At 41.9% G+C, this 26,668-nt stretch overlaps 2 protein-coding genes across 5 annotated transcripts in view; one reads left to right on the top strand and one right to left on the bottom strand.

Moving 5' to 3' along the window:
* The first annotated feature begins 3,447 nt into the window (after positions 1-3,447).
* Positions 3,448-26,668, top strand: part of cplx2 (complexin 2) — a 53,731-nt gene continuing 30,510 nt past the window's right edge. Inside the window, exon 1 of the mRNA XM_023959414.1 lies at positions 3,448-3,574. The gene's annotated coding sequence lies outside the window, so the exon portion shown is untranslated. The remainder of the gene's footprint in view (positions 3,575-26,668) is intronic.
* Positions 10,806-14,807, bottom strand: LOC111948045 (sarcoplasmic reticulum histidine-rich calcium-binding protein-like). Of its 4 annotated transcripts, none has more exons than XM_023959410.1 (10): positions 14,526-14,802; positions 13,971-14,057; positions 13,793-13,900; positions 13,627-13,722; positions 13,443-13,556; positions 13,259-13,372; positions 13,075-13,188; positions 12,891-13,004; positions 12,755-12,820; positions 10,806-11,010 (listed from the first exon to the last, which is right to left on the bottom strand). In XM_023959410.1, the coding sequence occupies exons 1-9, from the start codon at positions 14,581-14,583 to the stop codon at positions 12,765-12,767; spliced, it is 861 nt and encodes a 286-aa protein (XP_023815178.1). In that variant the 5' UTR covers positions 14,584-14,802; the 3' UTR covers positions 10,806-11,010; positions 12,755-12,764. The 4 variants fall into 4 exon arrangements, with proteins under 4 accessions (XP_023815178.1, XP_023815180.1, XP_023815181.1 ...); XM_023959412.1 differs by having other exon boundaries at positions 13,443-13,451; XM_023959413.1 differs by lacking the exon at positions 13,075-13,188 and having other exon boundaries at positions 14,526-14,807.

Raw genomic sequence — 26,668 nt, 5'->3', positions numbered from 1 at the left:
ACGTTTTTCCCATTTTCCTGCAGTTATTAAAATATATCCTAAGATTTCATTAACATGTCAATGAGTAAAACCACCAGTGAAGCAGGAATCTTCTGAGGAAAGTTACATTTCTGCTGCTGCTGAGACGGCTGACGGTTCTGTGAGTCTGGAGAGGATCTCGTTTCTGATTTCTTAGAAAAAGCTTGAATTCATGTGAACATGTCTTTAGGGAGGAGAAGATATTCAACTCAAACATTTCCCTTCGACATCCGCTGAGCGAGAAAGAGCAGTTTGATTCCTGAGGAGGAAAGGATTTCTGACTGACGGTTTTCGGAGCTGCAGCTTTACAAACCTGTTTACAGGAGAACGAATCCAATGAGGAAGCCCCGCCCACAGAAAAACCAAAACAGGCTGCATCACAACCACATTTACAGGCCCCATCTGTCGTAGATTTCATTTTACAATCATGTTTTCAGAATAAAAGTCATAACAAATGATTGAAACCATGAAGATATTAAACCTGGATGATGTAAACGTGAGAAGCATTCAGACCACAACATAAAGAGAAAGGAGGAGTGAGGCTAAAACTGCAGCAGTCCATCTTCATCACCTCACTTCCAGTCACCTCTCAGAGAATGGAGCCTTAGAGCAGCTCAGAGCTCTACACGCGTGGCATTATCAGCACAAGTATGAATGATCTACCGGACAACAATGAGAGAACAGCTATTTGTGACGTCTACCGAAGCTCCAAAAGAAATGTCCTTAACGAGGTTCCCTTCCTAAATGAGGTTCCTGTACTTAACGAGGTTCCCTTTTTTATCAAGGTTCCTGTCCTTAACGAAGTTGTCTTAAATGAGGTTCCCGTCCTTAATAAGATTACCTTTCTTTTCAAGGTTTTTGTCCTTAACGAGGTTTCCGTCCTAAATGAGGTTCCCTTTATTATCAAGGTTCACGTCCTTCACGAGGTTCGCTTTCTTATCGAGGTTTCTGTCTTCTCATCCGTTACAAAGTTCCTGTCCTTAATGAGATCCCTGTCCTAAACGAGGTTCAAACATTGACTGTAAATGAGAACTGGACTGAGTGACCCCCCCCGGCGATCCAAACAGGAAGTGGTTTCAAAATAATTTTATAGAAAAATAAACAGCTGCTACTCAGCTATTTTATTGGAGTGAAGAACCATTTTGGCTCTGATGCATCTTCTTGATAATCATCATTTTTTTCATTATGCAATTTTTCTGTTTTTCAAACTGGCCAATCAGATCCCTCAATTAAAAGTAGGTGGAGCCTGCTGGCCCCTACGTCCAAAACGTCTAACAGATTGTATTTTCAAGTGAGAGGGGTGTGGCCTTCTAAAAGGCTCACTCCTGATCGGTGAAAGTGGTTGCCATAGAAACCATGACTAAGACCGACTCGGACCAATCACTGCTCACTTAGGTCGACTGGTTCCTGCATGGGGACTGAATTGACTTAATTTGATTGGAGGAATGGGGAAGAGCGGCACACTTGCTCAGTCCAGTTCTAATATACAGTCAATGTTAAAAAAAACGTAGTTTAAAAAATATACTAACTTTAACAACATTTTATCCCGTCTTTGTTCGCCTCATGCCTTTAATTTGAAACAAATTTTGTTTTGCAGGAGCTTGTGTCAGTGTGCATGTGGCGTTATAGCGTGACCTGTGCGCAGAGCACCTGTCAGGTGTGTTTGCGTCCGCCTGTGTGTGTTTACTTAGCGATAAGTGAGGCTGCTAATGACGATTTAACAATCGGTCCGTTAATGTTCCACCAGCAGCAGCTGCTGCAGCTCTGAGATCACATGACCCCTGAATGCAGCAGCAGCTCATCTCTGTCACATGTTCTCATTCTTCCTGGGATGCATTTAACCATCCCCCCACCCCACCCCCCTGCTTTGGGTTAACTTTTGTTCATTTTATCGGCTTCCTTTAGTAGCCTCAATTGTTGCACATTAACCTTTATTTTTTTAAACAAGTCATGTGGAATCAGAATATTTTTAAAAGTAACATTTTAGTTCTATTATTTTCTTTATACAGATTTTTTATAACTTCTGCAGTAATTAGAAAAAAGCCTTAATTCTGTCAATGGATCAGAAATGATGGTAAGTCTACAACGACACCCCTTTTGAAGTAAGATCACCATGGAAACCAACGTTCTAAGCTACGTTCACACTGCAGGCTGAAACGACCCAATTCCGATATTTTTGCCCCATAATTTTTGGCACAGATTCGGGGTTCTCTTCCCCGTTCTGACCCTCAGATTCTCCAGAGCGGGTTAATAAAGAGTCCAAAGCATTTATTCTGGGGGAAACCTTTTATTACCGTTCTCCTTCCTTAGTAACACACAACATGAATGCGCGCCCCCACTGCCCCCCCTCATTGTCTACCTCACTGCACGCGCTCTCTCCTCTCTCTTACACACACGCGCGGCCCCAGCACATCCACATCCCCATTCCACAACAGTGGGTCCAGACGACCCTGGCTCCATTGCCTTCTTAAAATGAGAAGATTGTAATTGTGCTGCTCCTTTGTGAAATAAATGTAATAATGCAAAAAGAGCTCAGCTTTGAAAACACTGTTGTTGACATCCATTGCTAACGTTAGCTACTTCCACAAACAACAGTGACGTCCTTCACCGTTGAGGACTCTTCTGCACATGATGGTCACTTCTGGGTCATTTCACGGTCACACAGGAGATCACAAAAATTCACCTGTAATTGGAAATGTTAACGGCCTTGGGAAAAAAAATCTAATCTTTTCAAAAAAATCGGAATTGAGCATTAAGCCCTGCAGTGTGAACGTAGCCTAAAAGCCTGGTGTCACTCAGATGTAGAAAAAAATTGGAATCTATCCAAGTAGATTGGGCATGACCTGCAAACAATAAAACATGGAATGTAAACGGTGTAGGCGTGGTCTATATACGATGAAGGTGTGGGATGTATATATTGTAGGTGTGGCCTGTAAATAATATGGGCGTGGTCTGTACTTAATGTGGGCGTGGTTAATGTCAAGGTCAGCTGACAGAAACATTTAATTCCAGCTGTGAGTTTCAGCTGCTGGTTTCGTGTAGTTTCCATGATTCCTAAATACAAACTATGTTTTGGAAGTTCGTCGTTTGACTTTGTATGAAGTCATTTAGTGTGATGCTGCATTTTTTGGTTTAAAGTATTATTCTGAGAAAATAGATTCTATGGTTTTCCTTTGGATCGGTTCCTCTTTATTTCAGAAATTTAATGTTTAATGGAAACCTATGTTATTATTTTTAAATCTAGAATAAAATGTTTAGGAACTGTGGGTCTTTGTGGGTGGGGGCCTCAGAGGCCATCATCTTTGCTTCCCATCTTTGCTTTATTGGGATTTTAGGACGTTTTTCACCCCGTAGTGTAAACAGTGAAGGAGGTGTCGCTGCTCCGCTGCTCCCTCCCCCGTCTTGGAGGAGCAGAGAGGAGGCTGTGAGGTAATGGTGCGCGGGGGGGGGCGGCGGTGCTGGAGAGAGAGTCGGGATATAGGACGGACATCAAACGGAGCCCCGGCGTCAGACGCTCCGCACCTCGTCCGCTGCTTTGCTTCTCCTCAACCGTCAGGTCAGTACACACAACGGGCGCCAAAATGCACCGGAAACCGTTTTCCCCGGGTTCTCTGAGGACTGCAGATCTGCTGCATCTCGTACCGGGGGGCGCGCGCGGGGCTGGGGCGCTGGTGCGTGTGTGCCCGCGTGCAGACCGAGGCTGCAGCCTGCAGGCGCCGGACGCTGCGCCGTTGCGCGCGGCGGCAGCCCGCGGAGAAGGCGCGCTTTTTGGTGTAGAAAAAATACGGATGCTGCGCGCGCCTCCGCGCAGGTGAAGGCGGATCTCCCGGCGGCTCTCCTCCTGCAGGGAGAGATGAGGGAGGCGGCAGACGGAGGAGGGCCTGGCCGCTCCGCAGCTCCGAGAGGCGGAATTATTTATAGCCGCCGCGGCATCGGTCAGACGCGGAGGACTGGAGCCGCGTGCGCCTGATGAGGCATGCCGAAAACGCATCCTGTACACGGCGTGTGCACGCGCATCTACGAGCACGCGCCTGACAGACTGATGGTCTGTGAGGAAATGGAAGCTGAAAGGGGGAAGAGGCCAGAAACCCCCAAATATTCATAATTCTAATCGTATGCTTCTGGGATTATTTACAGTAATCCGACCACATAATCTGAAAATAAGTGTAAACATTAAATGTAAAAGTCAACATTTTTCCTCTTTGTGAACATGAAAGCACCTGTTCAGGTGTCCCGTCTTACCTGAGCTCCATTGGAAAGAGCTGGTATAGAATCCTAGCAGTATTTTTTTAATCAATCTGACTTTTCCTAAATAATGTTGTTTTCAAAATATTTTTCTCATGTTTGTGGGCAGCAGTTGAAAGCGAGAAACAAACTGACCTGCTTCTGAATCAGTGATGCATGAAGGCAACAAAAATGTCTGCAGACACCCGTGGAAACACACAGTCAGCGCAGACGGTGCAGAGTGTAGACGGTCAGACGGTGTAGACGTGCAGTCAGCGCAGACGGTGCAGACAGTGTAGACATGCAGACGGTGTAGACGTGCAGACAGCGCAGATGGTGTAGACGTGCAGACACCGCAGACAGTGCAGACGGTGTAGATGTGCAGACAGCGCAGACGGTGCAGACAGGAATGACAGACTCAGTGTCGTCTCCAGGATCCAGTTCTCTCAAAGATCTCACATTTCTTCTGACTCGGAGGTGAAACGGAGAGCGGTTCCCAACCGCAGCATCAAAATGAATCTGTGGTAAAAGTCTCTGAAAAATGATACAACAGATACCAGATTATAATACTAACCTTTCTGTTTACAATATTTTTTTTCACAACTTGATTAAAATAGACTTTTACAAAGGAAATAACAGAGGCTGATGAAGAGCTAAACAACTCCTCTTCATATCAAACGTGACTTTTCTCCTTCTAGAAAATAAATTGTACAGATGATGAAAGGCATTTGAAAAGTTGACGGTCATAAAAACAATTTTTAAATTATGCTACAGAAATGCTTCCATAAAAAATGGTTCCATTGTTTTACAGACAGTTGAATCTGATCAATCCTCAGATTCCTTTTTTTAAATGTTTTCTCATGGATCCAACATGAATCATTTGGTAGAAAAGCTCACATTTGCAATGAAACTCACTTTATCTCAAATCGTATCTGGAATCATTTGATAAAATATTAGATTCTTTTTTTAGCTTCTTCTGGATTAAACCTGAATACTTGGACTTTTCCTAAAACTCCCGTTGGGAGAGATCAGACTGTTCACATGTTGATGTTTAGCTGTGGATGTGATGTTACTGTGTTGCTTTCACTGCAGCTGTGACCTCCTGTTGTAGACGAAGAAAGCTCTAAACTCGACTCTGTCCGACTGAAGATGCTGTGCTTTGGCTTTCAACAGTGGAATCTGTATCATTTAAAAACATCTGAACTCTGAAATGATCAAAAGAATCTGAGATTGTAGAGATGAGAGACTAAAGACCACAGGAGAACAGGCAGAAGATGTGAACAGCGAACAACAACCAGCAGAAAATCTAACCGAGCATCAGAACCCAAAATAGGATTCATTTCACTCTGGGGCACAAAGTGACATGAAACAGAAACACCAGATGACCAGAAACATTTGCTTTCTGGTCCAAATGTTGCAGCATAAAGCAACATTGATCAGTTTGGTGAGGCATTGTCTTTCTCGGTGTGTTCACATCAAAACTATAAACTTCAGTGTAGGTGTTCACGCCATCTTTTGGCATCAGAAGCTTCTCTTCTGGAACGAGTCCTTGTTGCTCCAGCTTGATGCCTGCTTCATGAACAGATATCAAACCTGTTTTCCTAAAAATCAGATGAAGCTTTGATAGTAGAGTAGAGCATAAATGTTTGAAGTCAGTCAGAGAGATCCAGAGTTTGTTCTCTCTTTCTGGCTCTTAGATTCTTTGCCAGCTATAGAAACAGCGATCAGTGGTTTGACAACAGCAACGCTAACAAGAGGAGGAACTGATAATGACAGCCAGCAAAGAGCCTTTTCTATCTGCTGGAGGCTGTTGGCGAAGAAAACCAGTGATCTGAAAATGTGCAGCCAAGTCCGAAGTGCATCAGTTCTTTATAGAAACGACTAGAGGGTCAAACCGACCCATTTCAGCAGCTAAAGTCTGCAGTAAAAGACATTTAGTTAGGAAGTTAAAATAATCCTAATTTGGAATCAAATGATTGCTTATTACAATGTGCACTTTAGAGATAATCCTAATTCCTGATAATTAAAAGTGCCTGCAAGTGAATCTAACTCTTTAACTTTGGTCTCTGACAGACGGAATGTATTAAAAACGAAATTTGAAACGCATAAAAGCACCGGAACGACGGCGTGTCAGGACGGCAGACGGTTCTTCGACGTCAGGGGTCGGGAACCTATGGCTCAGCCACATCTGGCTCCCAGACAAATCTTTACTTATTAAAAAAATAAAATAATAAAAAAGTTTCATTAGACCAGTCCTTCTCGGGCGCGATGCGATGCCAGTTTGTAACGTATGGTGTCAGTTCAGCGCCTAATGTATTGGGCATCAAAATCCCAAATCTGTAACGGCCTGAAACCTGTAAATTGCCGTCCCGGCAGATGTGTGCTCCCGTTTTTGAAAAGGGGAGGGGTAGTGGGGTTGGGGGATGTCCCCTAAATTGGCAGTTGACGATGTTTGCAGTAAGCCATCGGGACCGACGATGATATCGTCGGGGGGTGGAGTAATTTTTTGTTATTTTGTAATTATTATTCGTTATTTTACTTTATTACTTTATTTATTTTATTTCCCAACTAATGACTCATCCGCGATGATCCAGTATAAACTGAGGGAAGTGACTTTAACAAAAAAAAAAAAAAAATAGAAAAGAAGTAGTCCGCTCCCGCACTTAATTAGTCAAGTGGACCGGGGGCGCAGACTTACAGCTTTGTGTTTGAGGGGAAGGGAGGATGCTTTGTTACGTGTACGCTATGTGTGGGAGACTTCAGACTGTGATCCGTCCCGCAGCTCTACTTGAACGAGCTACTGAACTCAGGGGAACCGGGTCTCCCGGCAAAAGTGTGTGTCCGGGCAGAGCTCGGACCCCCAGCTCACACAGCGGCTTTGACGGTGTAAGCTTCAAGCAGAAATGTCGCTCAGTCCTTAGAAACCGTTCAATCACGTGGATTTGTGTTTCCAGTCGTGTCCAGACTAAATAAAGGCTGATGTTATTCCCACATATTTACGTGCAGCCAAGCTGCAGATTGCAGAATTTCCCGCATGGATTTTATGTTCATCAAAGGCTAAATGTTGTTAGCGTGTGTTAGCCTCTCTTAACTCTGGCTTCTTCCAGCTCCGTTCTTCCACAGAAAAAGCACTGACCACACGGATTAAACTTAAAATGATGATCGAACAGGCACTTCATAACAATAACATTAGTGAAAGCACGTTTAGAAGATCATCTCGTATATTAACGAGCTGCTATATATGTATGTAGCCGCTCAGCTTGTTTACTGTGGGACTCATTTCCTCCTCCGGTATTTCAAACACTACTGCGCATGTGCGAATGATTTATTCCGACCCAAAGTGTGACCTTGTGAACGTTTGTTACATTCTGAAAACATTTTTCTGGGCCCATGTACACGGTTGGATTCTAATCCGACCATTGATCCCATCAAGATATTTTGCACATGTAACCGCGGCTTATGGTGTCGACTCGCAGCGTGGCGGGGGCGTGGCATCACGATGGTGTTTCTCCATCGTGATGTCAGTCAGCCATCACGATGGACGATGGTATCGTGGTTTAAAAATAAGAGCAGAGTAAGACAAAAACAACAACAACAAAAGTACTAAAAAGCAAAGAGAGAGAAAAGAAATGATGTAGATCAGGAGTGTCAAACATACGGCCCGGGGGCCATATCCGGCCCGCCAGGTGATTTACTCTGGCCCACACATGAAGAGTAAAAATCATAAGGATGGTTAAAAAAGAAAGCAAGTTTCTAGTCCATTCCTGTGGCCAGTTATGATTTTTTAAAGAAACAACCGAAATGCGCAATCCCGCCACTAGGGGGAGCAAAGGAAAAGCTTAACAGGTGAAACAACATAACTCTGCATGTGCCAAAAGCGAAACCTAACAGCTCTGCGTCTGGGTAGGATGCACTTTGGTTCCCTATGAGCCTCACCGCTGTTTTCTTGCTGTAAGGATGATCAGTAGTGACACAATAATGGCCAAAATGTTGTCGAAGAGTGAAGTGAAGTAAAGAGATTTCCAGGAAAAATGGACAGAGTTTTTTTTTTCATGAAGCTGAATGCAAAACCCGAATGCTTTGTATGTCATCAACAGGTCGCAGTGCTCAAAGAATACAACATTCAGCACCACTAAGAGACTCACCATAAAGAAGAAGTTTCTGGATTGCTTCAGTGTCAGATGTAAAATATTCAGTCAGTATAAAATTGAATAGACCAACTTTTTTTAATTGGAATTCATTTTATTTGAGATCCATTGGCCCTAACTGATTAAGTTACTATGTTGGTTGAGGCATTTTTTCCAACTAAGTAAAAAAACAAAAACAAAGCTGTTATTTTGCTTTTACGTTACTTGAGATCAGACGGGTTGAATGTTTGACACCCCTGATGTAGATGGATGATTCACTGTGGCGCCTCCTAAAGGAAGCAGCTGAAAGACATGGAAAAAAATCTTTAAAAGAAAAAACTCTTAAAATTCAAAACTAAGTTAAATTTAGTAAAGAAATTTTAAAACAGCTAAAAAAAACCATCTGACGCTAAGCGGAGGACGGTTGCTTCCGTATTATTTATTGATTGAATTATTTTTTTCAGCATCAAATGGTTCAGTTGGTCTAAATGTTTCTAGTTCAAATAAGGACTGACAGATTTTTTATTTTTAGGCACTTCAAGCTTCTTTTCTGTTTTAGACTAGAACAGGGTTTCTGTGGCAAAATAAAGTACCAGTAAATGTTTGTTCAAAGTGGATTTATATTGATTTTTTCTTTTGTTAATGTTAAAAGACACAAGTTTAGGTATACTCACACAATCTTTATAGATACTAACTTAATATATCTTCACTGCAGTGAGTGTGTGTGTGTGTGTGTGGGGAGAGAGGGAGGGTGCGAAACATTTTCTTTTATCTAGGGGGGCCTTGCGAAAAATAATTGAGAAGCACTGCCTTAAAACGTAAAATATCAATGTGCATAAATGAATACATGTGAGGTTCAGAAAAAGTAGCACCACAATGCTAAACGATACAAATTGTTTAAGTAGGTTAAACTGACGAAAGGGAAAAAGAAAATGGTAATTATGCTAAATAAGATATAGAAATAAAAAAAACATGTTTTTCTCCATATTCTACTATTGTATAATATTTAATGAAATATCACACGATAATATGAGCAACAACATGCTACAAGCTCAACTGATCAAACACTAAAGCGAGTAAAGACGCTTTATGCTGCACAGAAATGCTAGTGTTAAATATATACACACACACACACACACACACACACACACCTTCTTGCACATACTACATAGTGAGGTCCAGGGAAATCGCCAGAGAAGTGAGGACCAGCCTTTCTGGTTCACTTACATGAGTGTAAAACGCCCTTTTGGACACCAGAGGTCGTCCTTTTTAACAATATGAGGTTAGATTCTGGGTAACATTAAGTTTTTGATAAAAGTTTTAAACTGTGTAAGTGAGGACCAGCATGGAAAACACACTCCAAGTTTTTAGTTTTCCCGTGGATGAAATACTGATGTTAAAACTTAATTCCAGGAGAGAGTTATGGTACAAAAATTCTTTATAATCAATTCTACATTTGTTTTAAGTAATTGATTTTGCAACAATTGATTGTAAAACGGACTATGCATGCTTTCAAAGAAAAATAAAATTCAATTACAGTATTTTCAGGCTTTTTCTTTATTGAACACCTTTTAACAGCAAATCTGCTCATAGTAAAAAAACATAAATCCTTTAAAAAAGCATAAATCTTTTAGAAAAACAGAAATCTTTTGGAAAAACAGAAATCTTTTGGAAAAACAGAAATCTTTTAGAAAAACAGAAATCTTTTGGAAAAACAGAAATCTTTTAGAAAAACAGAAATCTTTTAGAAAAATAGAAATCTTTCAGAAAAACAAAAATCTTTTAGAAAGATATAAATCTTTTAGAAAAACAGAAATCTTTTAGAAAAATATAAATCTTTTAGAAAAACAGAAATCTTTAAGAAAAATTTAAATCTTTTAGAAAAACAGAAATCTTTTAGAAAATTTAAATCTTTTAGAAAAACAGAAATCTTTTAGAAAAATTTAAATCTTTTAGAAAAAAAGAATTCTTTTGGAAAAACATTAATCTTTCAGAAAAACAGAAATCTTTTAGAAAGACTTAAATCTTTTGGAAAAATATAAATCTTTTAGAAAAACAGAAATCCTTCAGAAAAACAGAAATCTTTTAGAAAAATTGAAATCTTTAAAAAAACTGAAGTCTTTTAGAAAGGCTTAAACTTTTGGGAAAAATATAAAACCTTTAGAAAAACAGAAATCTTTTAGAAAAATATAAATCTTTTAGAAAAACAGAAATCTTTTAGAAAGACTTAAATCTTTTGGAAAAATATAAAACCTTTAAAAAAACAAATCTTTTAGAAAAATATAAATCTTTTAGAAAAACAGAAATCTTTTAACAAAAAATAAATCCAGAAACATAAATATATTGCACTTAAAAATAATAGAAATTGTGCATAAAATTAAGTAACATTAAATTAAAAGAGCAAAACAGGATAAATAATCCTAAATCATATTTTTCTTTTTCACTTTAATGATTTCATTGTAGACGAAGTATCTTATATCTTTCCATGACCTGTTTTTTAGTTCAGGAGACTCCTCGATGCAAATGCTGCAGTCAGTTTTTCCTGGTACCCTTCTAAGTCCAATAAAGCCGGCCATCTTTTGTGTGACTGCAGTTCTTTCTTCTTGGCTCCATGGCTTCTTAATGATTGCTCTTGGCAATTCTACAAATAAAAAAGAAAGCAAAAGAATTGAAGAAAAAATCTTGCAAAGTTTGTAAACAAATTTATAGTTTGAAAAGTCACATGTTCTATTTTTCTCAAATCTCTGTTATTCTCAAAGTAGCTTGGGTAAATACATGACTACAGTAGGTGACCAAATATGTTCATAACATTTTCTTCAAAAACTAAAAATAAAACACAACCAATGCTTGAGTCTTAGCCCAACCTTCTGCAGATTTCATCTTCTTTTCTGTAAAAAGCCAGACTCAGACATTTATTTTACTTAAGCTTCCGGCCCTTCGGCTTCCCCTCTGACTGCTAAAAAATACTTAATAGCGAGCACCAACTAGTTCCAATGGTTCCTAAGTCACTATAGCCGAAGTTTGTTACCCTGCATGGTTAAATGGCATCAGCTGACTCAGAAGCGGCCAGAAAATATTCTGATAGCTGAGGAAGAAAATCATGGAGAATAATTATCATCTGGATGAATAAATGGTGGATGAACACGGCCTCTTCTGGAGGAAGCCACGCTCAGAAACACGCTGCTGTCAGACTGACGCGCCATGGCCAACGCTTAAATCTGCAGGACCTCTCGCACTTAACTGATGAAAGAGGAAACACGGCTCCTGGTTTTAAGGCACAGAATGACAGAGAGACAGTCCTAATGTGTGTTATAAATTACACTACGGTCTATTTCTGTGAATAAAATAAAAAACTCTTTATGTTCAGCAATATTCCAATGTTCTTTAATGAATGTTTCACAAAGCATTAAACATGTTTCAGAAGGTTTCTTGATGTGGAAGGATCGGTGACGGGCATTCTTCGGCCGCAGCAGGGGGTGGAGTTGGGGGGTGGTTCTCCGTATTCACGGGTGTCTCTGGTCCCTATGGTCCCTAACCCCAGCGAATATGGGGGGAATACTGGAAATAATTAAAGATCAGTACAGTATTCCCTCCATATTCATGGGAGTAAGGGACTGGAGACACCCAAGAATCCACAGAATCTGCAAATACAGGAAACCACCCCAACCCACTGCGGAAGATTGTCCGTCACCGATCCTTACTCATCAAAAATAGACTGTACCGTACTGTACTTTATAACGCACATTAGGAGTGTCAATCTGTCTCTCTGTGCCTTAATACCAGGAGTATGTTCTTCCTCCTTCATTAGTTAAGTGAGAGCTCTGCATCTCTTCGCCGCGAGGGTGTTCCACGTCCCGCTGTGCCACGGAGGAGAAGTGCTTTACTTCACGTGGGTGTGATCTGATGCACAGAAGTTTACATTCAAATGTATATAATGAATTTTTGTTTTAGCGTGACTTTTTAAAGTTATAAAACCAATGTTGTTATGCATTTTACATTTTAATGTAAAACACTAAAATTTGAGAATTCATTTCCATTCATTTTCTATACCCTTTATTCCCTTTCGGGGTCACAGGGCTGCCGGAGCCCATCCCGGCCACTTGGGCGAAGGCAGGGGATGCCCTGGACAGGTCGCCAGTCTGTTGCAGGATTTGAAAATACTTTAATTTAAACTTTAAATGTACATTTTTAGATGAAATGTTCTCTTAAACTTGTCCTTTTCACAGCAATTAGAAATATGTTTATATAGACATACTGGAACTCATCTTTTGTAACCTGACCCTGCCTCTGTTTGCCTGCCAGCTGCCCGATCGTTGCCTCGATTTTTGCCCACCCGTGTCTCTCCTCCGAAGATCTTTTTTAAGAGTTAAGATCTCCAATCTTACCTCTTTTCTTTTAAATCAACTTTTTTTTCTTTTGTCCACCATAGCTTGAGACCTGCCCGCCTCCATCTGAGAGAGATGTAATTAATACAGGTCTTAAACTACAGTTAATAACTGAGGTTTTCAAAGCTTAACACACCATCATCATCATCAACGTCGTCATCATCATCGCCACCACGATGTTTCGGTGCTTCCATTTTGGTGTCTCCTTTTTTCTTTCGTCCACCAGAGCTTGAGGCCTGCCCGTCTCCATCTAAGAGAGATGTAATTAATACAGGTCTTACACTACAGTTAATAACTGAGATTTTCAAAGCTTAATGCACCATCATCGTCATCAACGTCGTCATCATCATCGCCACCACGATGTTTCGGTGCTTCCATTTTGGTGTCTCCTTTTTTCTTTCGTCCACCATAGCTTGAGGCCTGCCCGTCTCCATCTAAGAGAGATGTAATTAATACAGGTCTTACACTACAGTTAATAACTGAGGTTTTCAAAGCTTAACGCACCATCATCGTCATCAACGTCGTCATCATCATCGCCACCACGATGTTTCGGTGCTTCCATTATGGTGTCTCCTTTCTTCTTTCGTCCACCAGAGCTTGAGGCCTGCCCGTCTCCATCTAAGAGAGATGTAATTAATACAGGTCTTACACTACAGTTAATAACTGAGGTTTTCAAAGCTTAACGCACCATCATCGTCATCAACGTCGTCATCATCATCGCCACCACGATGTTTCGGTGCTTCCATTATGGCTTCTCCTTTCTTCTTTCGTCCACCAGAGCTTGAGGCCTGCCCGTCTCCATCTAAGAGAGATGTAATTAATACAGGTCTTAAACTACAGTTAATAACTGAGGTTTTCAAAGCTTAACGCACCATCATCGTCATCGCCACCATGATGTTTCGGTGCTTCCATTTTGGTGTCTCCTTTTTTCTTTTGTCCACCAGAGCTTGAGACCTGCCCGTCTCCATCTAAGAGAGATGTAATTAATACAGGTCTTAAACTACAGTTAATAACTGAGGTTTTCAAAGCTTAACCCACCATCATCGTCAACGTTATCATCATCGCCTCCACTCTGTTTCGGTGTGTCCCTTTTGGTGTCTCCTTTTTTCTTTCTTCCACCAGAGCTTGAGGCCTGCTCGTCTCCATCTAAGAGAGATGTAATTAATACAGGTCTTACACTACAGTTAATAACTGAGGTTTTACAAGCTTAATGCACCATCATCGCCATCATCATCGCCACCATGATGTTTGAGTTCATCCTTTTTCTTTTTTTCACCAGAGCTTGAGGCTTGCCTGTTTCCATCTGAGAGAGATGTAATTAATACGTTAATACATTATGACCTGATGAGATATAAATCTTGTTTTAGTTCAAATCTTTGTAATATTTTAAAGGCCTAAACCATGCAAAATCTATTTTTAGAGCATTTGTTTTAAAATGTTAATTACTCACTATAAAAAAAACCAAAATGGTATTTTGATCCATTCACACATTTCCGAGTATTCCTCTAAAAACCTGAACTCTGACCATCAGCCCCTCCTAACCCACGTAAATAAGCGCGTTCTAGCGAACTGACATAGACCAGTGAGAACAGCCCCTTCTAGGCAGAATCTTCGCTGCCAGCACCCCCCCTTCGTAGGCTAACACAGACCCACTTTTAGGCCCTTTAATGCTGCTGTATCATTACATGATGACCAGTGGTTATCTGCATCAAATCTACAGGAGGAAGTAAATGTAAAAAGCAAACAAAAAAAATCCAAACATCAGTCTTACCTGATGAGATGCATTCTTCAGCTTCTGTATGGCATTCAGTTCGATCAAGATCTGCCATAGCAGCCTCCAACTGCAGGACAGAGAAAAAAAAGGCTAAATCAAATTGTTATTGGCAGCCTGAATTAATATAGGCTGCAAATAAAAAAATACACTTAAACCATGAACTTCATGAAGTGATGAACTTCTTTCAGTTCACCACTCTACTCCCCTCCTGAGGTTTTTCACACACACATTCACACACACTTTCACACACACATTCACACACACTTTCACACACACATTCACACACACATTCACACACACACACATTCACACACATTCACACACACTTTCACACACACATTCACACACACTTTCACACACACATTCACACACACACACACACACACACACACACACACACACACACACACACACACACACTTCTTCCTTTGGCAGGGATCGCCACAGTGAAACAACCTCTCAGTCGAGGATGAGTCGCATGGTTAACTTGGCAATGTTTTACGCCGGATGCCCTTCCTGATGCAACCCTCCCAACTTATCCGGGCTTGGGACTGGCACAGAAGCAGAGAAGGGAATAGGGAGCAGCCCGGATTTGAACCCTGGTTTCACGGACGGAAGGCGCCGCAGACCAGCACGAGCTAAACTGGCTCCACATATATACACACACTACAACAGTGTTTTTCAACCGTTTTTGAGCCACGGCACACTTTAACCTTGACAAAAATCCTGCGGCACACCAGCATCCAAAAAAATAGATAAATAAATAAAAAAAGAAAAAGCTCAGTCTGTATTGATCTACAGCCGCTCTGCAATCTCTCATGCATTTTTGTGATAAATGTTGCAGAAAAAGCTGGAAGCTGCAGCTGTTTTTTCTAAAAGATGTATTAAAAATTAAGTCAAAAGATTCAAAAACTGTTTGATGTGTGTTCGTTGTTTTAAGACGTTAAGAGTAGAGACTCATTGTGCGCTAAGACAGTCACTTTACTGCATCATGGGAGATGTAGTGCCCGTAATCCGCCGACCGCAGAAAGACCAGCGTCTTTGAGCTTCATGGTTTTGTTCACTTGTTTCAGTCTGATACCAGATTCTGTGGAAAGCTACACCGCTAAAGACGAGCTTTAGCTGGTATTTCTGTTGGAACAGAGAGACTTTTTTGCGCTAAATCGAAACAAGGAAGTGAAGACTTTAACCACTTCTGATTGGTCAGACTGATGACATGTGATTAAGCCTTCAAGAATGATTGGTGGAGACAGTTAAAGGGGCGGGACTTTTCCTTACACAGTTATAGCTGCAGCTAAATCGCGGTATCCCGTTATTCTTATCAAAATGTCTTTAATAGAATCATTTAAACACAAAGAAAAAATAATTTTAAGATCTTTTATATTCCTAACTACTCAGTGTTTTATCAGGGCCTGTTTGGATGAACAAAGAGCTGATTTCCTGGAGATGGTAATTGCTTTTAGATCAGTTAATGAGGGCAATTTCTCACGGCACACTTGACCATCTCCCACGGCGCACTAGTGTGCCGCGGCACACTGGTTGAAAAACACTGCACTACAACATGCTAAATGTGCTACAAGCTAAATAAGCATTAATCCTGCAATTAAATACTTGATGAATTCTTAAAATATAAACTCACAATTACTTAAACATAAAAATATACATTTATTGGCCTAAATTTTTTTTGTCTTCATATCAAACTGTGTTTTTAACCCTTGTCCTATCCTATAGGACAGTGGTCCCCAACCTTTTTGTCACCGCGGACCGGTACAACGCAAGGCACGTTTACCTCGGACCGGTGGGGGGGGGGGGGGGGGGGGGTTGGGCTGAGGTGCAACGCAAGGTGTGTATCACGTGATATTTGATGTCGCGACTTTGACGTGCGTTAAGTGTTACGGATGTAACAGAGAGAATCCGGTCACTTTTCAAAATAAAACGTTTCTTTCGAAAAAAAAACAATAAAATGGAAATTATTTTTTTCTTTCTGTGCGTCCCGACGTCAAAATTTCCCGCGGACCGGTACCGGGCCGCGGCCCGGTGGTTGGGGACCATTGCTATAGGACCCCCCCCTTCCATGGACGTGTTCTCCCTACCATGACAAAGGTGGATAAAGGTGGAAAGATTTCATGTAATCCATGGACACCAGTGAAGATCACAAATCATTGAAGAAAAAAGGTTCAGAGCACTGTCTAGTGGGTCTAGATGACCCAACTCCCAATCTTAAAGTGCCTAGGATAGCACCAGGGTTAAATGCTGACTAGCTAGTATTTTCCATATGACTTTTACCATCAGAGTTATAAACATGTCGATGAATCTGTGGAAATTTTCCTTCTGAAAATCTTGTCGCTATCGGTTTTGTAGCTGCATGTTTGATGAGGAAACAACATTGATATAGTCTACTTACAGGACTATCGCGTCTCTTTGAGGTTCTTGGAAGTTGATGTCATGTAGGTGTATTTTTATATTTATTAAAGAAAAGAATGAAAAGTTTTTTTTAAAGCAGGTACTAAAATTCAGGTTCTCGGTTAACGTTCATTACTTGTATCTTTAAAATGTTCTCCTATTCATCCCAATGTTCTGTTTTTCTCTTATTCTGGATCCCGATTGTCTTGAACTAGTCCTAAAATGTTATGCAGCTACCAGAACTATCAATGATGACAGTATATCAGCGGCTGGACTATTATCTGCTTCCAGTGAGAGTGTGGGGAAGGCCACGCTCCCATTATCAGCCTCTCATCACCGTTCTCTTCTCATGATGGAAATTGTGGTTCGTTTATCAACCAGCGAACAAAGCGGGAACGTCGCTGCCTTTGTGCTTTTGAGCAGCGAGATGTTTGAGTGACAGCCGTACACAAAGGGCTCGCCAGGCGTGTTGGTTATTTTCACTCTGTCCATCACCCCGCCGATGCCACAAACAGACGTCTGCACATGCCGCCGTGGCGTTGCTGATACACCAACTGCTCTGCTTGTGCACTCCCAGCCGGCTAAGGAGAAACGCCTCTACTCCATTCGAAGCTCCATTTCCTTTTTCTTTTTGTCTGAAGCATAAAGTCTGTCTTGTTCAGCAGTAAGGTAGCCTCCACTGGCTGTGCCCCAGCGGACACCGCATCAGACGACTAGGGTGTTGTAAGGACGCCGTACGACAGCATCACCCGTATGTCATAAGTGCCTGGAACTTCCATTATCCTTATGAATACTTCACGATATCCTGACCTCACCCATGACAATGGTACATTCCATTTTCATGGCCTCGCTTGAGGTGGCCTGAATAAACACCTGTGCTCCCATCCTCTCTCCAACCCTCCACGGAACAGACAACCCAAAACCCACATCACCTGTACAGGTGTGGGGGCATGTGACTAAAGCTTAAGCTGCTCTTCAAAGCCTTCTCCTTTATTTGGCTAGATAGCCTTTTAAATACAATCGAATATATTTGAATTATGTTGACAGTTTTTCATTAACCTTTTCTCAGCCTGTTTTAGAAATGAACACTAAACTAGCAAACGGCTTCGTTGAGTTTTGTTCCATCATACGTCAATAATTAATTAATTTAATGTTTTATCATGTAATTTAGCCTTTTCAGTACCCTTTTATATTGTGTATCATCTTTTCTGGCAGTTTTAAACTTTTCATTTAATTTAGTATTTCTCTGTTATTTCTCTGCAGAGGATACTTTTTCTCTGATACTTCCACCACCATGCTTCACCAGAAAAAAATGGAAAATGCTAAATTATATCTTTAAAATTTGTGGGAGGCAATGAAACGCGGCACAGGCTTTGTAAAAGAATTACTAAACGGCAAGGATAGTTTTTGAATTCATGTAAACGATTTCATGAACACTGATGATGGCCTTTGGTTTATCTCTGAGATGGGAAGAAGATCTTTAAATAGAATGTTCTCGTGCAGATAACATCTAGTTCTGTGTGTTCTCCTGCTTTTACCCTGTCAAAGCCTGTGCGTGGGAGTAACACTGTCAGCAACTATCTATTTAAATGCATCATTTATTACTTGACTGTAACTGGAAATACATTCACTGCTGAATTTAGCAGTAGTTTTTGAGCTGGAAAAAGCTTCACTACTCTCAGTTCGTCACGCAGGACTTTCTGTGACTTTCTGGAATGGCTAAACTTTGAAGAAAAACATTTTGTGGGACATTAATAAAAAGTTGGAAACTAGTAGTTTAGTGGGCGACATAGCTGTGTAGTGGTTAGGGGTGTGTATTGGGAAGAGTCTGGTGATACGATGCGTATCCTGATACACATCTTACGAGTCTATGTGGGGTCCATGTCCTGGTGAACTGTCTAAGGTGTGCCCTTCAGTAGCTTTTAATCTTCTAGTTTCTTGATAATTATTTTAAGCCAGTGTAGGTGCAGTAGAAGGCGTGGTTCCTTTGTGCTAAGGTTCCCCTGGGTTAACAAGAGAGTGCGTCCCTGCACATCTGGATCTGGGACAGGTCTCTTGCTTAGGTTGTGACATTTGGAAAACAGTAGCAGAGCTTGGGGCCTTCTTGGGAATTAGAGGCAACAAAAACTGCTCTGGCTGGAGATCCCATTGTTCTAATGGACGACTTCAACGCCAATATGGGCATTACAGTGGACTGCCGTGATCAAGAGAAGGGGCTTCCTTGATCTGAACCCAACTGACGTTTTGTAATTTGATCTCTAGGCCAGTCACAGTTTGTCTAAAACACAAGGGTGTCCATCAATGCACGTAGCAACGGGACACCCCAAGTCTTGGATGCTTGAAGAGAGAGGTGGAGTTTACAACCAAAGCGGTGGCTTCAAGCTATTGTTTCTGTTGGAGCAGTAATCCATGAACCAAGTGGTCGTCACTGAAAGTAAATGACGCCGGGAAGCTGAAGGAGGCCTATTGATTCTGGCTTTCTATAGCCAAAAGCAAACATCTTGATTGACTGGTCAATAAACGTTCCTCCATTCATCTATGGTCATCAAGTTTGGGTCCTGACTATACGGATACCATCCCGGATACTGGCAGCAGAGAATGTGGGCGTTTCCTTAGAGGTAGTGTAAATCATGATAAGCCCTGAAAATATGTCGCCAGTAAACATGCTGAAGGCTCTCATAAAGACAAAAAAGCGGATCTAATTACCATTGTCAGGCCAAATCTTTTTTGCCCCTCTCCTATCTGTTTCCCCATTGGTTGTTTGCTGTTTCTAGCACTGCGCTTTTCTGGACTGAGGGGTCTGAGGTCTTTCCAGGGATCTGCTGTAGCCTCTCCTTTAGTTTGGGGGTTACTGCCCCGAGTGCTCCGATGACCATAGGCATCACTGTCACTTTCACCTTCCAAGCTCTCTCCAGTTTTCTCTGAGTCCCTGCTATTTCTCCATTTCCTGTTGGTGGTTTGGCATTACCCACCTGTCAATCTGTACATGGAAGTCCCACAGGGTTCTATTCCCCGAGAGGCACAATGAGCAATTTACATGATCCTTAGGCAAGACCCTTTATGCTTCTGCCTACCGCGGGTTCTGGGGAATCAGAGCACCCAGATGGAAAGTGGGCAACTGGAACAAGACTGAAATGGACCAGAAATCTATGTCGAAATTTTATTTTTGTTGGGCTGTAGATCTGCCTAATTTTTCACCTTCCTTTATATATAATGATGGCTTGTTCTTCTTCTTCAGTGGATGTTTTACTGTCTGTGTGTGTGTGTGTGTGTGTGTGTGTGTGTCTTCATGCCACAGCTGTGTTACATTTTTTTATTTGTCCATTAGATGACTCACAGTAAAATATTTGACAGTTATTGCGTCTTAATGACCACTCAGACGTTTAATGGACTTTAGGCGAGTCTGTACAGCAGGACGCCTCCCTCTCATTTGGTTCACCTGCCTTCATTTATTCTGCATTAGCAGATCAGCCTCAAACTCAGCTGAACTCGGTAGCACGTGTGTTGTTGAAGTCCTCTTTCCTTTAGTTGATCCAAAGCGCTTCGGTTTGCCGAGCGCTGCCCCTTTGGCATTTGTTGCCGTGGATCGCCATGTCAGCATTTGCTTGTAGAGACAGCAGCTTGTGAAGCAGCAGGAGGGGGAAATAACTCAATGTCGCACACTAAGGTCATGTTCAAGATTCATGTTAACTTTGTGACTATGACGTACCTTTTTTGTTTTTCAAAAACTTTTACTCGGGTAAGCTTTAAAATGTGGTGGCAAATTTCTAGGATGTTTTGGAAATATCCAATCAACACTTTATTGGTTTTCCTTTCTTCCTTTAAGTATGAAGATCTGTTTGAGTTCAAAAGAATCATGATCTGAATGCAAAGAGGAACAGTTTAGGTTTTTCTCCTCTTTTTTCTTTCTTACCTAAATAAAAAATCAACAGCATTGCTCATCGGACAATAATGTTACACAAATGGGGGACGCACATGAAGACTGAGACGGTGAATTTGAGGGTAATACTTTGATTAACCTCAGTCCTGCATCAGAGTCCTATCTGCTCTACACTTTCAGACAACCCCCCCAGAACACACTTGGCTTTATTGTTTAATCAGCCATGTAATGAACCTCAGCATCCTGAATCCCTGGGTAATAACCAGCACGGCAGCTTCCACAGCAGGGGTGAACATTCACGGCTGGTTCAGGCCTGTTTGGGCTGACCTTCCGATTGTTTCTCCAGCCGACCTCTCTGTGGGTCTGCTGCTGGCTTCATGAAGCTCCCCGGCGTTCCTAAGTCCTGTTTGATGTGCTGCCGTCGCAGCGTTTGTCATGGAGCTCCTTACGCTGTCAGCCGCTGACGGCGGAGCAAGTTAGGATCAGGGCTGGAACACTGTTAAGCCGTGACCACAGCGTCTCGTTTGACTGCGTGAAGCATGAAGCGGGTAATGATTCAGAATCAGTCATTGGAAGCTCTCTGGGAAAAACTCTACATGCAGTACACACCACATCATTCACACATACAGCTTAAACGACTGAGAACCTTCTTTACGTCTCAGGGGCACATCTGACGGGCCATAACTCCATTTTGTCTGATTTCAATACCAGTGGATCACATCTGCGTCATACCTCCAACCTTCTAAGGTTTCTGATAGGAAATGTAGTCAAGAATTGTCCTCATTAAAATAGAAGAAGAGATATAAGATGAAAAGATGGTTTCCAGATTTCCAGCAGAGGCGGTGAGCGACCCGCTGCAGAGCTGTTCAGTGTCAGTCACCCACAGTTCCAGCTGCCACGTCCACTTTGTTGAGGAGGAAAAACCATGCAGTCCATAACTGGATTATACCACCCCCCCGCCGCCTGCAGCCAGAAAGCCAGGGCGGATGCAGTCACGGAAAATGTGCCTGTTTGAAATCAACTGGAAAGATCTTTTAATGAGAGAATCTGCTCGTCACAAAACAGCTCTGGATTCAGCAGGTCACCAGATGCTGATACTTCTAAAAGGCATCAAAGTTTAACCGAAAAACTAGACTGAAAACAAACCAACAGACTTCACCTTTTCTAGATAATTTTTACAGTTTCTACAAAAAATTATTCTGGGTTTTATATGTCAGTACAGAGACGACAAAGATTCTGAACAGCTGATGAGGAGCAAGGCAGAAAACGTTGGACCGAGAAAGGCTCAAAGAAGTCCAAATACCTGCAAATCTCAGTAGCATGTTCTGTGCTAGTGTGCAAGTCGGCCCAAACTAATGACTGACCACCATGCCATGATATTTGTGACAGATATTGGTGTCAAATTTTCAAACAACACAATTTTCGACCCAAATGTGTTACACAACCCTGAGCAAGGCGCTCGCTAGCGCCGTTCGTGTGATACGTGTGATACGTGTTCGTGTGGTACCGCGCTCCTTGAGCCTAGCCTGACCATAAGAAATGAGGAAATCTGACAATCAGTTTGTGTGGACATCTTACGGGTGACCTACAAGCACGTACGTATCACGTGTGTGTGGCATTTGCGGTCATTGAATAATGAGCAAACACTCACACCTCACCAATAACCAAAGTGTTATGCTGCGTACACAGCAAACGCAATCCGCGCATCAAATTTGCGTTGGCCACCTCTGTTTGGACGCACGGCGAATTCGCTGCCTGTCCAAAAGCGTGTTCGTAAGCTTGACGCCCCAGATGCATGTGGGAGGAGCTACCGCCAAATGTTTTTAGCCTGGTCGCTACATGGAAGCATTGACCGTGTATCTCATTTTCAATACATGGAAGACACCAATAATGTTCAGGGATCAGGTTGATTTATTTTACAGAGCTCTACAATCCCGTCTCCATGTTTGGGTTCATGACATCAGTCAGAGACTCTCCCGGTACGGCGAGCTTCACCGTCTTCGAACGAGCTGCATCTGAACATCTGAATGACAGACGCTTTCAGCGTCGTTGAAGACTTGCCGTCCCGCATTAGTCCATGGAGGGAAAATGAAAATAAGAATGAAAACTAAAGGAACTTTTTATTTTTTGTCAGTGAAAGTAAGAAAAATATCATAAAGTTCAGGACAAGAACGATCAGATTCTCCCTGTGTTGGATTTGGACTCCACCCATTAATCGCATCGCATATCACATGTCCAAAGCTGTATCCCTGATTGGTTGAAGCGACGCATCATCTTTGCCAAAGTTCAGATTTTAATAACTCCGGATGCACCGCTTTGCCTCACCCAAATTGCACAGCAGGACCTCAGATTGTGTCTGTACATTGAATTAACTTTGATATTGGACGCCTCTCTCTGCGCAAAGTGTGTTCGGTGTGAATTCAGCGTAAGGATACTGTACGACAGCGTCACCCGTAAGTCATAACTGTGTGCAACTCACATTAGCTTTACAAATATGTCACGATACATTACCAGACACCTGAAAATGGTAAGTTTAGATTTTTATGAGGTCCTCTGAGGTGGCCATATGAGCCTCAAAGGAACTGAAAGACACACCTGTGCTTCCCTTTAGAAGCAGCTGCTCCTCTCTGCAATGACCTTCCTAATGTTTGAATTTGAACATTTTCCTGATTTTCTCTACAGGAAACTATCATAGACAGCTACAGTAAACAGCTAATCTAAAAATATTTCATGTTCTGTGTTCTCACATCTCTCAGTTGACACAGAAGAAAACAAAGTGACCGTTACTGCCCTCCAGTTTTATTGCTTTGCTGTTCTGCTGCTTCTCATATTTTGTAATCTTAGTGCTTCTCCGTTATAAAAAAGGCTGAATTTGGCTTTTTATTCTTTCACCATAAAGGCCTGTTCACACCGGGACGAATTTCGCCGGCGATTTTCGCCGACGTTTAACGCCTCGTGACTAAACAAAGGGCACCAATGAGAGTGTGCACACCGACGCGAAAAAACGCCAGGCGTTAAAGCGTCGAAAAAAAAAAACGCCTCGGGTTCGTTTTTTTTTTTCGACGCGTCGCGTCGAAATCTACTCGACCAATGAGAACGGCGCTTTTGCTCACGTGTCTGGAGCTTCTGAAGTTACAGTAAAACACAACTTGGGGGCGCTCAAACACAAAACTGCCTTGCTGAGCACACATACCAGCGAAGAAGATAGACGCCAAGTAGCGTCTACACTGCCGCGAAGCAATAATGACGGACATTCTAAAATATCCCCGAACCAAGCACCAGTTGGAGCAACTGGTGCTTGAAATATTCATGTTTTCTTTGTTTGATTCTGACAAGCGCGTAAATACTTGCTCTCTTCTTCTGAGTGAAAAGCGACTTTAAGAAGCGTAAAGTTGCGCAGCGCCACCTTGTGTACAGGAGTATTTCTGTTTTACATTAAGCGCCATCTAATGTCAGGGAATGAAATTGCATGTTCACTCCACTCATCGTCAGCGAAAATCGCCTGGGTGTGAACACAAAAAACGTGACGAAAAACGCTGGCGAATAACGCCTGGCGAATATTCGTCCCGGTGTGTACGGGCCTTAATTCATATCTGTACTGCCAGCATCACTGCTTCACAGTGGAAGATGCTACAAGCTAGCACAGCTGATGTTTACTGTATGACGATATGATTTTTGTGCTCGGAATAAGTGATGCTACCAGAAGTTGAGAGATGTGGAAGACTGGGACGGTTATAATAGTTTTGGTAGAGTTTTTAATGTGTTTACCAATGTCCAACATGGGACGTGTCTGTAGCTTCTCCAAGCTGAAAACTGTGTGAGGAGGACCCCATTTCTGATCTCCCTATCCTTCCTCATGCAGCTGGTGCTTCTGATCGGCTCTTTCTTGTGTCGCGCCCTGACTAACCAATCAGATGATGCCAGGGGTGGGAAAACACCTACGGACACGGAGTGACATTTGCCATTTGAGCTAAGACTAATTTTTCCGTTGACCTTATATCAGCTCACTGGATCAATAAAAAAGGCCAACACCGATATACGCCAAAACGCCAAATGTCAACCGACCCCTGATCCAGACAGGACTAACCTCAAGTACAAATTAGATCAAAATCAAACTAACCAATGTTTTGTCATAACAAAAAGAGACTATGTGAAAAATATTATTTTAAACCTGTCAAAGGAACCGCCAAGCGCAGCAGTGGGGTAATGATCCTCAGACATCAGAGCGAATTTGTCAGATTTAGTCAGTTTCGTGCCTTTTGTTGTGTTTGGTTTGACACTTTGCTCAAAGAACAGAAGACGTTTTTGTAATACTCTTATGAAAGAACCGATGTCTCAGAACGTTTGGTTTTTTTGCGAAGGAAAACATCTGAAATCCATCTGGAGTTGTTCAGTATTTTTGGTGCTTTGCTGCATGGTAAGTACAGCTCTCCATCTCCCAGCAGCCCTCATCTCTGTACTCTGGAAGTGTACAAAGCGCCTGCCCACACAACCGCCCACCCTTCCAGCAGTCTGATGGCCACTTAGCTTCTCCCTCTTAATCCTGATGGAGGAAAGAGGAGGGGCCGTTAAATGAGACTTATTGACGAGGAAAAATGGCGAGGGGCGGGGGGAAAGCGGCATCTGTCACAGGCCCAGTCAGGGACCACTTCAGAAAGATTTTGAAATGTATTTTTGAGCGGATTCAGTCAAAAGCAACTTGTTTTAGTGGCGTCTTTTTATTGCGATTTGGAGCTGGATCCATCCTTTGCTGCTACTGTGGCTCCAATTTATAGGAAGACAAAAATAGCCTCAATTAATTATCAACTAAAAATTTGGGAATTTATGAAAAGGTTTTGCCTCTATTCTTGATCCACGTGTAGCTACAGTTCTCACTGATTGCTCTATGAATTGTGAAGCACAATTCTTACTTCAAAGTGATTCACAAAACAGGAAAATGCATTAAACTCTCAATACAAAACAGTGCAAATATTAAAAACATACATAATCATTGTAAAATGTACTTTAAAAGAAAACAAAGAGAGAAGAACATGGACAGAGGTGAGGATAAGGACCCTTCAGTTATAAACACGCTAAACAGGAATGTTCTGAGTCTGGATTTGAACCTTAACACAGTAGAGGTCTGTCTCTCAGCCTCAGGGAGACTGTTCCAGCTTTTAGCTGCAGAAGACTGAAACGCTGATTCCCCCTTGTTTAGTCCTGACTCTGGGCCCCCACAGGAGGCCGGTCCCTGAGGTCCTCAGAGTCCCAGAGGGTTCATATGACGCTAACATGTCAGAGATGTACTTTGGAGAGACTTGGAAACAAGCAGAGCTGCTTGAAAGTTGTTTCTTTGAGCTACAGGAAGCCAGAGCAGAGACCTGAGCACAGGACTGATGTGATGGTAAATTACTGTAACTCTTCAACCGTTCGTGCGATTAACGTAATTCCAACGGTTTCTGTCGCGCAGAACGGCAGCTTTGAGCCGATATGGGAATTGGAATCACGATCATTGCGTAAATTGCCATGAAGCTACGGTGGTTCATAGAGTGTGTGTTTTTTTGCTGCCACTGGTGACAAAAGGAAATAGTTTCAGATAGCAAAGACTGATTTTTGAACAATAACCTTTCTACTTTCTAAGTAGTAAAATCTTTGATCTTCTTTGTGCCGTTAAGTGATTACCCACTTTTTTATGCCCTTGTTTCATTCCATCACTGTTTCCTTAAACTTTACATTTCCTTTACTACATCTTCCTCTTATATCTTCTCTCCCTCCTTGCTCCTTCATATATTTATAACTTATTCTTTGTCCTTTTCTTTTTCCTCCCCCTCTTTTCGTTGCATTCGTCCTCATTTCAATCCATTTACTCCTGCTCTCC

This window comes from Oryzias latipes, chromosome 10 (genome assembly GCF_002234675.1).
Source record: "Oryzias latipes chromosome 10, ASM223467v1".
Lineage (NCBI taxonomy): Eukaryota > Metazoa > Chordata > Actinopteri > Beloniformes > Adrianichthyidae > Oryzias > Oryzias latipes.
The sequence above is the reverse complement of the archived record's forward strand: the minus strand, read 5'-3'. Positions and strand labels throughout refer to the sequence as shown.

Bases quoted from the DNA above. Each gene is read 5' to 3' on its own strand.
- LOC111948045 (XM_023959410.1), bottom strand. From the start codon at position 14,583: ATGGCAGATCTTGATCGAACTGAATGCCATACAGAAGCTGAAGAATGC. The intron at 13,005-13,074 runs GTGCATTAAGCT...CATCTCTCTTAG, and splicing joins CGACGTTGATGACGATGATG to ATGGAGACGGGCAGGCCTCA. The intron at 12,821-12,890 runs GTGTGTTAAGCT...CATCTCTCTCAG, and splicing joins CGACGTTGATGATGATGATG to ATGGAGGCGGGCAGGTCTCA.